The following is a 12,876-nucleotide window of genomic DNA, read 5'->3' as shown; positions in this document are numbered from 1 at the left end:
CAACCAACATCAACCCACACTTAACAAACACACAATACCAACACAATTACCACCACCAGAATACTTACACACAACACACTTACAACCCTGGTCCCACAAAACCAACTAGTTACAACCATTTACCCACCACAGACAAACATGACTTATCAAGTTTTCAACAACAACAGGAACCTTTGTGGAATGTGGATAAGCATTTTCAACAGCTGTAATTGTTGCATTATTGTTCCTTTTTTTTTTTTTTGGACATGACCATTTTGAATGCGAAATGGCCATTGTGAAACATTTCTTTTCCCACAACACCAAATAAAAATTAGCAAGACAAGACAAACTTGCATTATTCAGTTGTAGATTTGTAACTTTACAATGACCATACAAGAAAAGTATGTGCCAAATGTATTCTTGGTGTTTCTAATGACTATCCAAATATAGTGTTGAGCATGGTATAGTAAAACAATTATAAATAAAGATATACAATGCTGTGTGTATGCTTAAGTAATGTCCTTTCACAATTAACATCCTAACGGGTCAAATTTACAATTACACCATGTTGATTGAACATTAACAAACAGAGAAGGAATGGGAGCTTTCCAATTAAATGAATACCAGTTGCCTGACTCGCCTGCTGATCCTGTGTCTGTAATCCCTTTATCCTCAGCCCTGTAACAAGCATACAGATCAGGCCATCAAAATAAAGTCACACTTGATTTCACCATGCTTGGTGCAGGTGTGTGATTCAACCACTACTGCAGGCAAAGACATCAGTAGAAGTGACAGTGAACCATTTTTTGTAATTAAGGAAACATCCATATCCCTCTCAGTTAAGCTTCCCTTTAAGGTAGCAAGGTGTGTGTGGTATAGGCAACACACTTCTCCCATGAATTTACCATAACACAACATGTTCCTATTCGTTCCTAACATCTCGCTATGAACATACCATAGTATTGACATTGCAGTGCAGTAAGCTGTGTTATGATACTTCATATGGAAGATCAACCACATCCCAATGTGAATTTAGCCTAAAATAAAATGTGCATACAGACATCACACTATAGTCTTCATAAAAGGATAGTTCACTGTGCTAATTGCCACCACAACATGTTGTATGAGAGCCCTATGTACACACTGTATTCTATTGTATTGGTTAACTCACCATCACATAAATATATTTGCTAGATCCTGCACACAAACAGGCTGCACACACTCAAAATAACCTTATGTGGTGCATATCTGGTGCTGATCACACAAATTTTGTGCAAATTGCAATCATAGTCTATGAGCTCTGCAGATCATCATACAGACATGATGTAACTGACCTTCATCTTCAATTCAGATCCAGCATGAAGGATTGTAATCTCTGCAGCTGATGATCTGCTGTGCAGATGAATGCCACTCAAATCATGAATGCCACTCAAACCTTGTGTGTATGATGATGTGAACATCGCCGACTATGAACACTATTAGGCGAAATGCCTAATTTGGTACACAATAGCTTTTGCAGATACAGATCTTTGTAGTGTGTGCAGCATCTTGCAAAGGTATTTGTCGATGGGGAGTTCAGCACCATAGAGTGTGTAGGCATGGCTCTCATAGTACATGAACGGTGGTAAGATTGTGCTGTGATGTCTATTTTCTAACACTATAGTCTGATGTGTGTAGGGACCTACAAACATTTGCCTGCATATCCTGCATATAAAAAGTTTTTTTGCTGTGGTCATTACAACACCAATGCTGAATCAAACATTTCCAGGCCTGACAAGCAATGTGTGTTTGTTTTCTATGAAAACAACAACACACAATACAAAATACACTTGAAAATGTTGTCCATTTGCCTAACTATGGTTAATATAACAAAGTTTCCCATATTGAGAGCTGTGTAATAGCTCCATTATGCACTAATGTGCATTTGTACATGTGGGGATGTTGAAAATGTGTACGACACCATTCTCCCAACTGAAAAATTAAGCTTCAGGTTTGTTGCAAACTTTTATTTACACAAAAGAGGGGAAAAAAAATGGTTACACCACCACAAGTGAACAAACAAAATAAATTTAAGAAAATCAACCTATCATATTGTTTTGCCATGTAACTGCACCTTCCCCATTAAAATAAGAAACATAGGCATCTCGATTTTCTTTAGAACCATATGTTGGATTCCGTGGAGGCAACGGCTGAAGGTTGGTAAGTGCCAAGGGCTGGCTACGCCATTCACCAGGTAACAGGCTGAAATTTTCCAAATCCTCTCTGTCAACAGAATGTGGGGGCATGTAGGTAGATGACTGTTGTCTCCGAAGAAAGTTGTGGAGAATGCATGAGGCATACACTAACAGATCTATCTTGTCCATTCGCAAATTGATCGCGGTGTGGAAGATCCTAAATCTGTTAGCTAGTATGCCAAATGCATTCTCCACAACTCTCCTGGCTCTAGACAAACGGTAGTTGTAAATTTGATGCTGGGTTGAGAGATTGGTATGTGGGAAAGGTTTGAGGATATGTGGATGCAGTCCAAAAGCATCATCAGCCACGAAAACAAAATTAAGGCCTTTTTTGGTTTGTGCCATTGTTGGCAATGACAGCTGTCGATTTTTAAGTCTGGTGTTAAATTCAGTCTTCTCTATGACCCCTCCATCAGACATTCTGCCATTTCTGCCAACATCGATGTAAATGAATTCATAGTTGGCATTTACAATGGCCATCAAAACGATACTAAAAAAATGTTTATAATTAAAATAATAAGATCCACTGTTTGGCGGTGGGGTAATACGGATGTGTTTCCCGTCAATCGCTCCTCCGCAGTTCGGAAAGTGCCAAATCCGCTCAAAATCCGATGCAAGGGTTAACCACTCCTCTGATGTCTTGGGAAACTGTGGATTTTGACAAAACATTGAACAACATTAATACCACCAAACATGTGTCTTTGCTAAACATAACAATATTCACATAGAACATGTGTTGTTATTTACAGAAACATAGCAATCACGGCTAAAATGGTACACATAACGTCATGTTCAAAGCCATAGCACATGGACAAACAGGCAGCAAAATAACATAAAGAAAATAGTTAACATAGTTGGATTAAAACCAAACTTCCATTGAAGTTTTACACATGTGTGTGCCTCCAGTACTGTCTGCATCACACACCTCGAACAAGCATGTAGTCATATTACAAAAAGGAGTGTTAGGTATATGGAGGATGACATTCATACATTGTTGTAATCAAAAACAGTTTAGGCTAAACACTGAAGGGATAATTGTATGTAGTTCAACTACATATACACATCAAAGATGTTAGTTCTATCTTGAACCTATTTATAAACCTCCCATGTAGTGTGCAAGCCATACCTACACAATCTATTGTATTGAGCAGAGTACTCCACACAACAGATCTTTGCAAAATGCTGTAACACATCAACAATATAAACCATCGGCCAATACTCTGTTTGTGGAAAAATACAGTCCCTGCAAAATGCATTCATACTCTATGAGATCTGCAGATCATCATACACACCTTGTCTAGTAGACAATCATCTGGACATCAGAGCTACAAGGATGGATTTTGTAATATACAGATGATTGTAACAAAAACAAGGTGTGTATTACAATGGCCAGATATCATCTAGTACAAATGCATACTTATCTTGGCCATCGTTACCACATCTTCCAAACATTTTTCTCAGATGGGTGGAGTAATCACCTCAATACACTACATTGTGTAGGTATGCCTTGCATACTAGTAGTTGTTAAAATGGGTCAATTATTGATGTGTGTGTGTGTGTGTGTGTGTGTGTGTGTGTGTGTGTGTGTGTGTGTGTGTGTGTGTGTGTATAATAATTACTCAAACACATTATATAGTGCATGCATGTTCTGAGCCTATGTTACAAAGTATTAAAGGCACAAGTTCTTCAGGATAGCTAGGCGACTGGTGTAGGTTCAAAGGTAGAAAATAGTGCACCATTCATATGTATGACTACAGCTCTCATGTATGACTATCTGATTTAATTGGGGGGGGGGGGCAGGCAGGCTAAAAAAATGCTTGATGTGGACCTTTCAACATCAAAATTTGGACAAAAATACGCATTTGAGAGCCTTTTAGAATGCAAGGAATTACAATTACATCATAAATTGACAGACACACTGTTGGCTCTTATAACAACAACACCTACAAAAAACACTAACAGAAACAACACAAAAAAAATAAAATTAGCTAAACAACATACAAACACATACTGACCTTCATATACTCGTTCTTTAGACAGTTAATTATAGCCTCACACGTTTCAGGGATAATCAATCCAAGTGCCTGTGGGGATATTCCGGTGCTAAATTTAAGGTCCTGTAAACTCCGGCCTGTTGCTAGATAGCGCAAAGTGGCCACAAGACGCTGTTCCGCAGATATGGGCTTTCGCAGCCATGACTCCTGCTTGGATATATGAGGACCAACAAGGGAAAGCAGGTGTTGGAAGACGCTATCACTCATCCTCAAATAGTTTTTGAAATCCTCTGGAGAAGAGATTCGTAACTCATTCAGCAAATTTACATCACTAAATTTGTGACGTTGTTCCAGCCAAGATTTGCACCAAAGCCGCCTTTTCTTGGGTGGTGCTGAAGCATCCAGCTGGGTAGCAACTTGCCCTAACAATAATACAGCAACTGCAGCTCTTTTCTTTGCTGGCAAATGTGCAGCCTGATTATGCCTCGACATGTTGTAGCGATGAGAACGGAAAGAACGTTCGTCAGAACGTTCGTTTATATAGTTAAGGTAGTAAGCACGTCATTTCCTCTAATCTATCGCGCATTATGCCTACATCCGCTTCGGGACGTAACGATCGTTCTGTAACGGCAAAAGATCGCTATAGTGTGTACGGTCGTCGAGCGATCATCGCTACCACGTCATATCCGTGTGCGCACGCAACTATTCTTCCTGATCGTTCGTTTCGGCGACAACAATCGCTTCGCTACTTTCTCAGTCGCCTGATTTGCATTTACTACCTGCTCGTCCACCTATCGCCCGTCGCGGAACGATCGCTTGTAACGAACGATCGTTATCGCAGGTGTGTACGTACCATTAGATGTGTTGCATTGAGGTGGGTTGAGTTGGGTCACTTTAGCATGCTTTTTTCAATGGGATCGCAACACGTTGCAACTCAACACAACTCAGAGCAATGCATCCAAGTGTGAATCCTACCTAAATCTAACTGCCCATGTTAATTGAGGGGCGTGTCCAAATTTTATGCAATTTCTGCCTACGGGAAGAAAACTTACAACATGCAGCATTTTGTTTCACATTTCTCATTGACTATCTATAGCTATATTGTGTCAAACCATTTATTGTAATGCGACAAATGCTTTTGGTGCTCATTGCTGAAGCCTGAAATGGGCCTGGTCCAGAGGCCTGGTCTCTCCTACAGCCTGGTTTTCCAGCACAGGGTCCTTCTATATCCATTCAACTTATCCAAGGAAAATAGGTTTCTTCTTGTCCAAAGTGTGGCAGTGGAAGTGTGCATTCAGTCTGGAATATTCTCTGTAAAGTCACTGCATGCCTAGTAGAATGAAACACTCATGCAAGGAGGAAAGAAGTTTGGCATAGGCAGATTCATTCTACCTAGGTATGCAGAGACCTTCCTTGTGCATGCACACTCTGAATGTGCTTCTCCATGGTTAGGGGCATGAACAAATGATGAAGATGGGCCCTGCGTTCCAGAAAGCCTCTAGACCATCCAGAGGCTTCCAGCTACACAGGTAATATCTAATTTTTTTTTTTACTCAGCTCAGGTAGGGTAGGTACATATTGCTGTGTCAAATAATTATGCAATTTGAGTACATGCTTTTATGTAACTATTTCATACATTCATTTTTTTACTTTGATTGTGAAGTGCACCTACTTAGAACTCCAGACGCTGGAAAGCCATTCCTACATCTTAATCTCTTGGCGACCGCGTCACGCCGATGGGCATGGACGCGGCGCCAGCCTCAGGACTGCCTAACGCCAATCAGCATAAAGTCCTTGGGGCAGAGTTTGCAGGGAATCGTGCGCGCATCTGCGCTTTAATGTCGGAGTTCCGCTCCGTCATCAGCCTCCCAGCGGCGATCACCGCTAGGAGACTGTTAGATGGCGAAACCGCTGTCTAATAACAATGTACAGAGCTGCAATCTACAGCATCGCTGTACTGGGTACAGTAGTGTGACAGGGCTGTCCCCTGAGGGATACAGAAGTGATTGGCTGTCATAGACTGAAGCCTATGACAGCCGATCACGCTGATTGGATGGGTGTGGGAAGGAGGGGGGACTACAAAATAAATTAAAAAAAGTAAAAAATGTTACAAAATAAAACAAATATTTAGGTAAAAAAATGAACATGAGGGAGTGATCAAACCCCACCAACAGAGAGCTCTGTTGGTGGTGGGGAGAAAAGGGGGGGGGGGGGATCACTTGTGTGCTGAGCTGTGCGGCCCTGCAGCGAGGACTTAAAGCTGCAGTGGCCCATTTAGTGAAAAATGGCCTGGTCTTTAGAGGGGTTTAACACTGCAGTCCTCAAGTGAACATCTTCCAGACCGTTCTAATGGAAATCTATGTCCTGTTTGGGATGTGTTATCCCTGCCAGGACATAGATTTAAATTTCCGTGCCGCACACTTCTGCCACTGCTGCCAATCGTGCCACTCTCCTGTTGCTGACTCGCTGCAGGCCACTTACTCTGCTGTCTCAGTGAGCCGTTCAAGAGCCAATTTAATTGGCTCTTGAACCTGTTATCACTTGGCTCACAGTGATCACAGGGTCAGGAGCCAATGAAATCATCTCCTGACCAGCTCACGGAGCTCCGCTGCCATAGTGATGCCAGAGTGAATGGGCTTTAGCAACAGGTGAGTGGCATGAACGGGGAGAGCGGCGGTTCGTGTGGCGCGATGTCGGTGACCCCCATTTTTGTACCAGCAGTCTCTGGTCCTTAGGGAAGTGGTTTTTAATACAGTTGATTTGTATTTGTTCCTCTATTTCTAACTTTTGCAGGACTATCCAGCTGACAGATGTCTTGCATCCACTCTGCTGCATGCTTTTAGCTACCACAATCTCACTCCGGTCTGATTCCTCCTTCACCTGCACAATACATTTAAGGCAATTACTCATTATAGAAGTCTTATGAAACTTATACTGTGCTCATCATTCACCAAAGCCTCAGCTGGCAATGAAAAGTAAATATACAAAGCCAGTCTGCTTCCTCTCAGTTAATGTATTAACTAGAGATTTATAATCACGTTTCCATCATGCTCAGCTTGGATGCCTTTCCCATCTAACTAATATTTCAGCCATTAACTGGTATATTTTACAACGTATTGACTGACTGTTTTACTATGCTAGTAATATAGGTCTCCCTCAATGGACATAAATCTCTCTTTTCAAAGAGAACACCAATGTTCTCAAAAAGCAGGGGAAAAAAGTGTAAAATGTCTTCTATTATCCTGGTCAGACTACTCTGCTGGATCTCCGAGAGTGTTCTGAAATCAAATTAACCATTGGCATGGCTGAGTGCCAATTGTTAAGTTTTATATTCCATCCATTAACCCCTTGTCTGGCAAAATGGCTATTATCTCAGGCTTGCTGTAAAAGTTTACTGCTGTAGCAGTAACGGCTGATCCTTCGTTCATTAGAATCAATTAAATGCTGTTTATTTCAGCAATGTCAAGCTGCAGCAAGGGACCGGTAATGTTACAACATGTTTACTTAAAGCAAACTTCAACTTTGAAGATGGAATTCAAAGTCATCATCTGTAACCTTGGCTTCTCCTTGCAGCGATTCCAAAAAGTGCCGTTCTTTTTACATATTTTTCTTAAAAATTACTTGTTCTATAAACAGTTCTTGGCCTGAGACACGGTGAGGTTCTGGTGCTCTAACAAGATAAACCTTATTTAGTAATGCAGTGATGAGTAGTGATGGTAACTAACCAATCCACAGTAATGCAGAAATAAATCCTGTTCCATTTAAGGCCAAAAAAAATTGCCTGTGAGCAGTGGTATAGTTAGAGATTATGAGGTCCCATAGCAGAACTTTCATGGGGCCATCAGATGCAGGCACTCGAGCAATGCCACCAGCCCCTGCCCTATGGATATAAGTTAATTGGGAAATGTACATTCTCATGCAGTCTACGCAATGCATATAGTCCATGGGCACTGTGACAAACAGAGTGAGGAGGAAGACAAGAAAGTTAATAGTGAATACATCAAGTACCACCTGGGCCCCCTCTGCTCCAGGGCCCCATAGCAGCTGCTATGGCTATTGCTACGCCCCTGCCTGTGAGTGTGCTTGTACAAGCAAACATTGTGCATTCACTGACCACTAATCACCATAGTCTCATATGACGCAGGATTACTGCAATGATGCAGATACATTAGTCGACAGCACTCTGCAGTTAACCCCACTTCGGGTTGGATTTTCAACAATGGTGGGGGTATGCCTGTGGTGGCGCTTAGCTATAATAGAGTCGAGTGGCGAGTGTGTCATATGGGTGCTGGTTGCTTCAGTTATGACATATCCATGCACAGTGATAGTATAGCTAAGTGTCCAGGGTTTGGCTACTGTTAGGGCCTGTTTCCACTTGTGCAGTGCGAATCAACGTGGTAAAAATTCGCATGTGGTTGTATGCAAATTTTCATGCGAATTCGCATTCGAATTCGCATGGATGACACTGTATGCGAATTTAACCATGGCAGTGCCGGTGTGCTTTTCCATTGATTTTCATGCAAATTCGAATGCAAATTCGCATGAAAATTCGCATACCAAAGCCGCAGGCGATTTCCCTATTAAATACATTAGCGGCGATTCGCATGCATTCCACACGCAGGCGAATTCTGAGGGCTCTGCCGTGGAGAAAAATCCTGCACAGAAAAACGCTCAGGAAAACTGACAAGTGGAAACAGGCCCATCCACTTGTATTGGCTGTGCGAATCTGCATGCGATAGTGGAAACGGCAAACGGGCCCTCATCAGCAGCAGCAGCACTGGGCACTCAGCTATAGTTACAGGAGGGTTAGTGTTAGGGGCTAGGATTAGAGGTTAGCATTAGGCTTAGTTACCCGAGGGTTATTGTTGGCCTGAGGGATAAGAGGGTTAGTTAGTGTTAGGAGATAGAACTTGAGGTGTGTGTTATGCATAGTTATGGGAGGGTTAGAGTTAGGATACAAGGTAGAGGGAGATGGTTAATGAAAAGAAATAAGCAGTGATGGGAAATGACTGATTTGAATGTAACAACAATATTCTAAACGATATTCAAAATAACAGTAATTTCAGTCCATATTAACATACACCTCCTTTACATGTACCTATGTTGGCTTCATACCTCCTGATTTTTTTGCGATATGAAGGTGGGATGCCTTTATGACACACACCTGCCACCCCTCCAGTCCTTCCCTCACTACTCTCCTAAGGGGCCCATACATTTGCCAACCAACCAATCGACCAACCAATTTGACTATAATCGAATTGGATGAAAATTGGTTCTGCCAAGTGCATGCCCGACCAACAAAGCGACCAATTTCGGGACAGAAATTGGCCGCACGGTCGATCGCGCATGCTGGAAAATTTCGGGCAGCAGTTGGTTAGTCAGGTGCCGCCACAATGTATAAATGTATGCAGTGTGTGTGCATTTATACATTACCTGTCTGGTGTCGGCCTCCACGCGGTTTCCGTCCATCTCGCCGGGTTCCACAAACCCGCCGGCGGCGCATGGCATCTGACGTCAGATGCTATGCGCCGCTAGCGTGTATGCGGCTTACCCGGCGAGACGGACGGTCACCGCGTGGAGGCCGACACCAGACAAGTAATGTATAAATGCACACACACTGCATACATTTATAAATTGCGGCGGCGGGGTGGTCGCGGCGGCTTAGCCGATTCCCTGATGATTTCATGGTGAAATCGGACGGGAATCGCCTTGTAGTGTATGGGCAGATTCGATTAGAGTCCAATTTATCTCTAATCAGATTCGATTAGAGATAAATTGGTCTCTTGGTCGAATCTTCCCATAATCTTCTAATGTATGGGCACTTTTAGGCAAACATGGCACAAAGAATTGATAAGCAAAAGGTGCTGTTCCATTCAAACTACATTGATCATTTCTGTTAGCCCTCCTTTCATTTATATTAACATTTGAAAATAAGCAATACATCAATTTAATGGATGGATGGAATATAATGTGTATAGCGTCACAAACATTTTTATTAGCAAAGACATATATTTACACATACTTGCACATCAGTCCTAAAAGAAGTACAAACGAAGAAGAAGGGGAAAAAAAGGACAACTGGGGGTTAAAGGACACCGAGCTGAAATAGAAAAGTTGAGTTTTACTTACCCAGGGCTTCTTCCACCATTAGAAGTCTTTCTGTTTCAGCCGTGAAGTTCCTCTGCCCTATAGCACCTTCGACAGCAGGCTCCTGCAGGTGAGTGTGTGAATTTGTGTGCCTCGCTTGATCGCACTCCTGTAGCCATTCTTTGCTTGTGCGATTCACAAAGACTTACACTGCGCAAGAGTACTATGCTCCTAGCTGTAGAACTGCAATCGAGAGAGACGCTTAGATGTGCTCATGCATGCACATAAGCCTGCAACCACAGCTGTGGTCTGGCCACACATCTTTGGAGGGGCTAACGACCCAGTGGAGGGGAAGTGGAACTGCAGGACTGGACCAGATGCACTTCTAGAGGCCGCAGGTAAGTAAAGCTTAAATAAAACATGTAACATCAAAAAGGTCCCCTGGGGGGTACTCACCTCGGGAGGGGGGGAAGCCTCAGGGTCCCAATGAGGGTTCCCACACCGTCCTCCGTCCCTCTGGGGTCCTGCTGCAGCCCTTTGAACAGTGGCGATGTAAATATTTACCTACCCGGCTCCTGCGCAGGCGTTGTGGTGGCTCTCAGCTCCGAAATAGGTGGAAATCCCTGATCGCCTTTGGGTCTGCTCTACTGCACAGGCGCAAGTCTCCGGCGCCTGCGCAGTAGAGCGGACCCGACTGAGATCAGGTATTTCCGTCTACTTCGGAGCCGAAAGCCACAACAGCGCCCCCCGCTGGAGCCTGGAAAGGTAAATATTGAACAAGCTGTCGGATCTGTTGGGCCACTGTTCGGAGGGCTGCAGCGAGACCCCCGTGGGACAGAGGATGGCGTGGGAAGCCTCATTGGGATCCTGAGGCTTCCCCTCCCGAGGTGAGTACCCTAAGGGGAACTTTTTGATGTTACAGTGTCTCTAACTTTTCTCTTTCAGCCCGGATGTCCTTTAAGCAGCTGCAGTGGTCTCAAGTGATGCTGCTTTATAATCATGTGTTTATATGGAAGATCTTGCTTTTCCACAATGTTTTTGAGTCAAGTAGCTTCAAATACCTGTGAGGATTTTCAAGCCATATTTGGGCTATTATAAAGAGATTAAATATTCTTCCTCTTTCATGTGAAATTACTTATTTTCATTTTTAACAGCTGTAAGCAATCAGAAAAGATATTCATAAGTATCTGTCAGTAAAATGAATGTGTAACATTTTTTAAATACAGATTTTTATTAAAAAAAACCATTCATATATTAAAGGGACTCCGAGCAGTGCAGAAACTATGGAAAGATGCATATCATTTTAAAGCGCTCTTTCTCCTCTTTCCAATGATATATAAACCACCACCCTACGTCTTTTAGTTTTCGCTATTTTCCCGATTGAAATTGCCGCGGCCGCGATTTCGATCACGAAAATAGAGAAAACTAAAAGGTGTAGGGCAACGATTGTCGTCAGAAAGAGGAGAAAGAGAGCTTTAAAATGATATCCATCAAGCCATAGTTATATTGTATTACACAGGACGACACTTTCCCCAGTGTCAGCAGCTCCATTCTGCTGAATGCAGCTGCTGACTTTGACAAAAAGTCGCCCTGTGTAATACAATATAACTATGGAAAGATGGATATCATTTTAAAGCTCTCTTTCTCCTCTTTCTGACGACACCTAAATGGTTGCCCTACGCCTTTTAGTTTTCTCTATTTTCGCGATCGAAATCGCGGCCGCGGCAATTTCAATCGCGAAAATAGCGAAAACTAAAAGACGTAGGGTGGTGGTTTATATATCATTGGAAAGAGGAGAAAGAGCGCTTTAAAATGATATGCATCTTTCCATAGTTTCTGCACTGCTCGGAGTCCCTTTAAAGTATGTCTATCATGAAACATTTCTTTTTTGTTAATAAGGTACATTAATACTACCATTGCCACTAGCACAGAGAACTCTTTGCTTTATAAGATATATGATACTTCATGTAGAATCTGTGGAAAACGCTGTGGAAAAAGGACTTAAAGAGTACCTATATTATAAATTACAGTTTGCTTTAAACCTAATAAGATGCCAAGATATATAAAATTACACATAATAAAGTGCGATTTTCTCACCCCTAGAGTCTGTATTCCACATATGGTCTTGAAATCCCAGCCCCAAGTGTGAAATTGGGCCCAAGTGATTTCTTTTTCAAACCATAGGTGCAAAGGATGCTGGGGAATTGATGTAATAACCCCCCCCCCCCCCCCCCCCATGTCCTGCTCCCAGCCTACAACCGTTGTGAAAAGAGATGTGATCTAATCCAGACAGGAAGGCAGGCAGGCAGACAGACATTTAAATGGAGCATTTTAACAAACAGACAGAATAAGACAGGCTGCAGCTGTTCTCCTGTCTCTCCTCTCCTTACACACTGTGAAAAAGAGATGTAATTTGATCCAGGCAGGCAGAGAGAAGAAGATGGAGGGGCAGGGGAGAAAAGCAGGCTGGAGGGGAGGACACAATGCTGAGGGTGTACTTTGGCAAGGCTTCAGATATAAATGTGAGTCTGTTCTATCCACTACGATGTACCAGGTGTTACATTTATATGTTCATCTGACCA

At 42.6% G+C, this 12,876-nt stretch overlaps 1 protein-coding gene across 1 annotated transcript; it reads right to left on the bottom strand.

The window, feature by feature from the left end:
- Positions 1–2,057: 2,057 nt before the first annotated feature.
- Positions 2,058–4,699, bottom strand: LOC137537813 (uncharacterized). The gene is made up of 2 exons (XM_068259771.1): positions 4,229–4,699; positions 2,058–2,861 (listed from the first exon to the last, which is right to left on the bottom strand). Exons 1-2 carry the CDS (start codon positions 4,697–4,699, stop codon positions 2,058–2,060), a joined length of 1,275 nt encoding a protein of 424 aa, XP_068115872.1.
- Positions 4,700–12,876: the final 8,177 nt, after the last annotated feature.

This window comes from Hyperolius riggenbachi, chromosome 11 (assembly GCF_040937935.1).
Source record: "Hyperolius riggenbachi isolate aHypRig1 chromosome 11, aHypRig1.pri, whole genome shotgun sequence".
Lineage (NCBI taxonomy): Eukaryota > Metazoa > Chordata > Amphibia > Anura > Hyperoliidae > Hyperolius > Hyperolius riggenbachi.
The sequence above is the reverse complement of the archived record's forward strand: the minus strand, read 5'-3'. Positions and strand labels throughout refer to the sequence as shown.

Excerpts from the sequence above, each read along its gene's own strand:
- LOC137537813 (XM_068259771.1), bottom strand. The coding sequence starts at position 4,699 with ATGTCGAGGCATAATCAGGCTGCACATTTGCCAGCAAAGAAAAGAGCT. Across the intron at positions 2,862-4,228 it reads TAAAGAACGAGTATATGAAG|TTTCCCAAGACATCAGAGGA; the intron begins GTCAGTATGTGT and ends CAAAATCCACAG.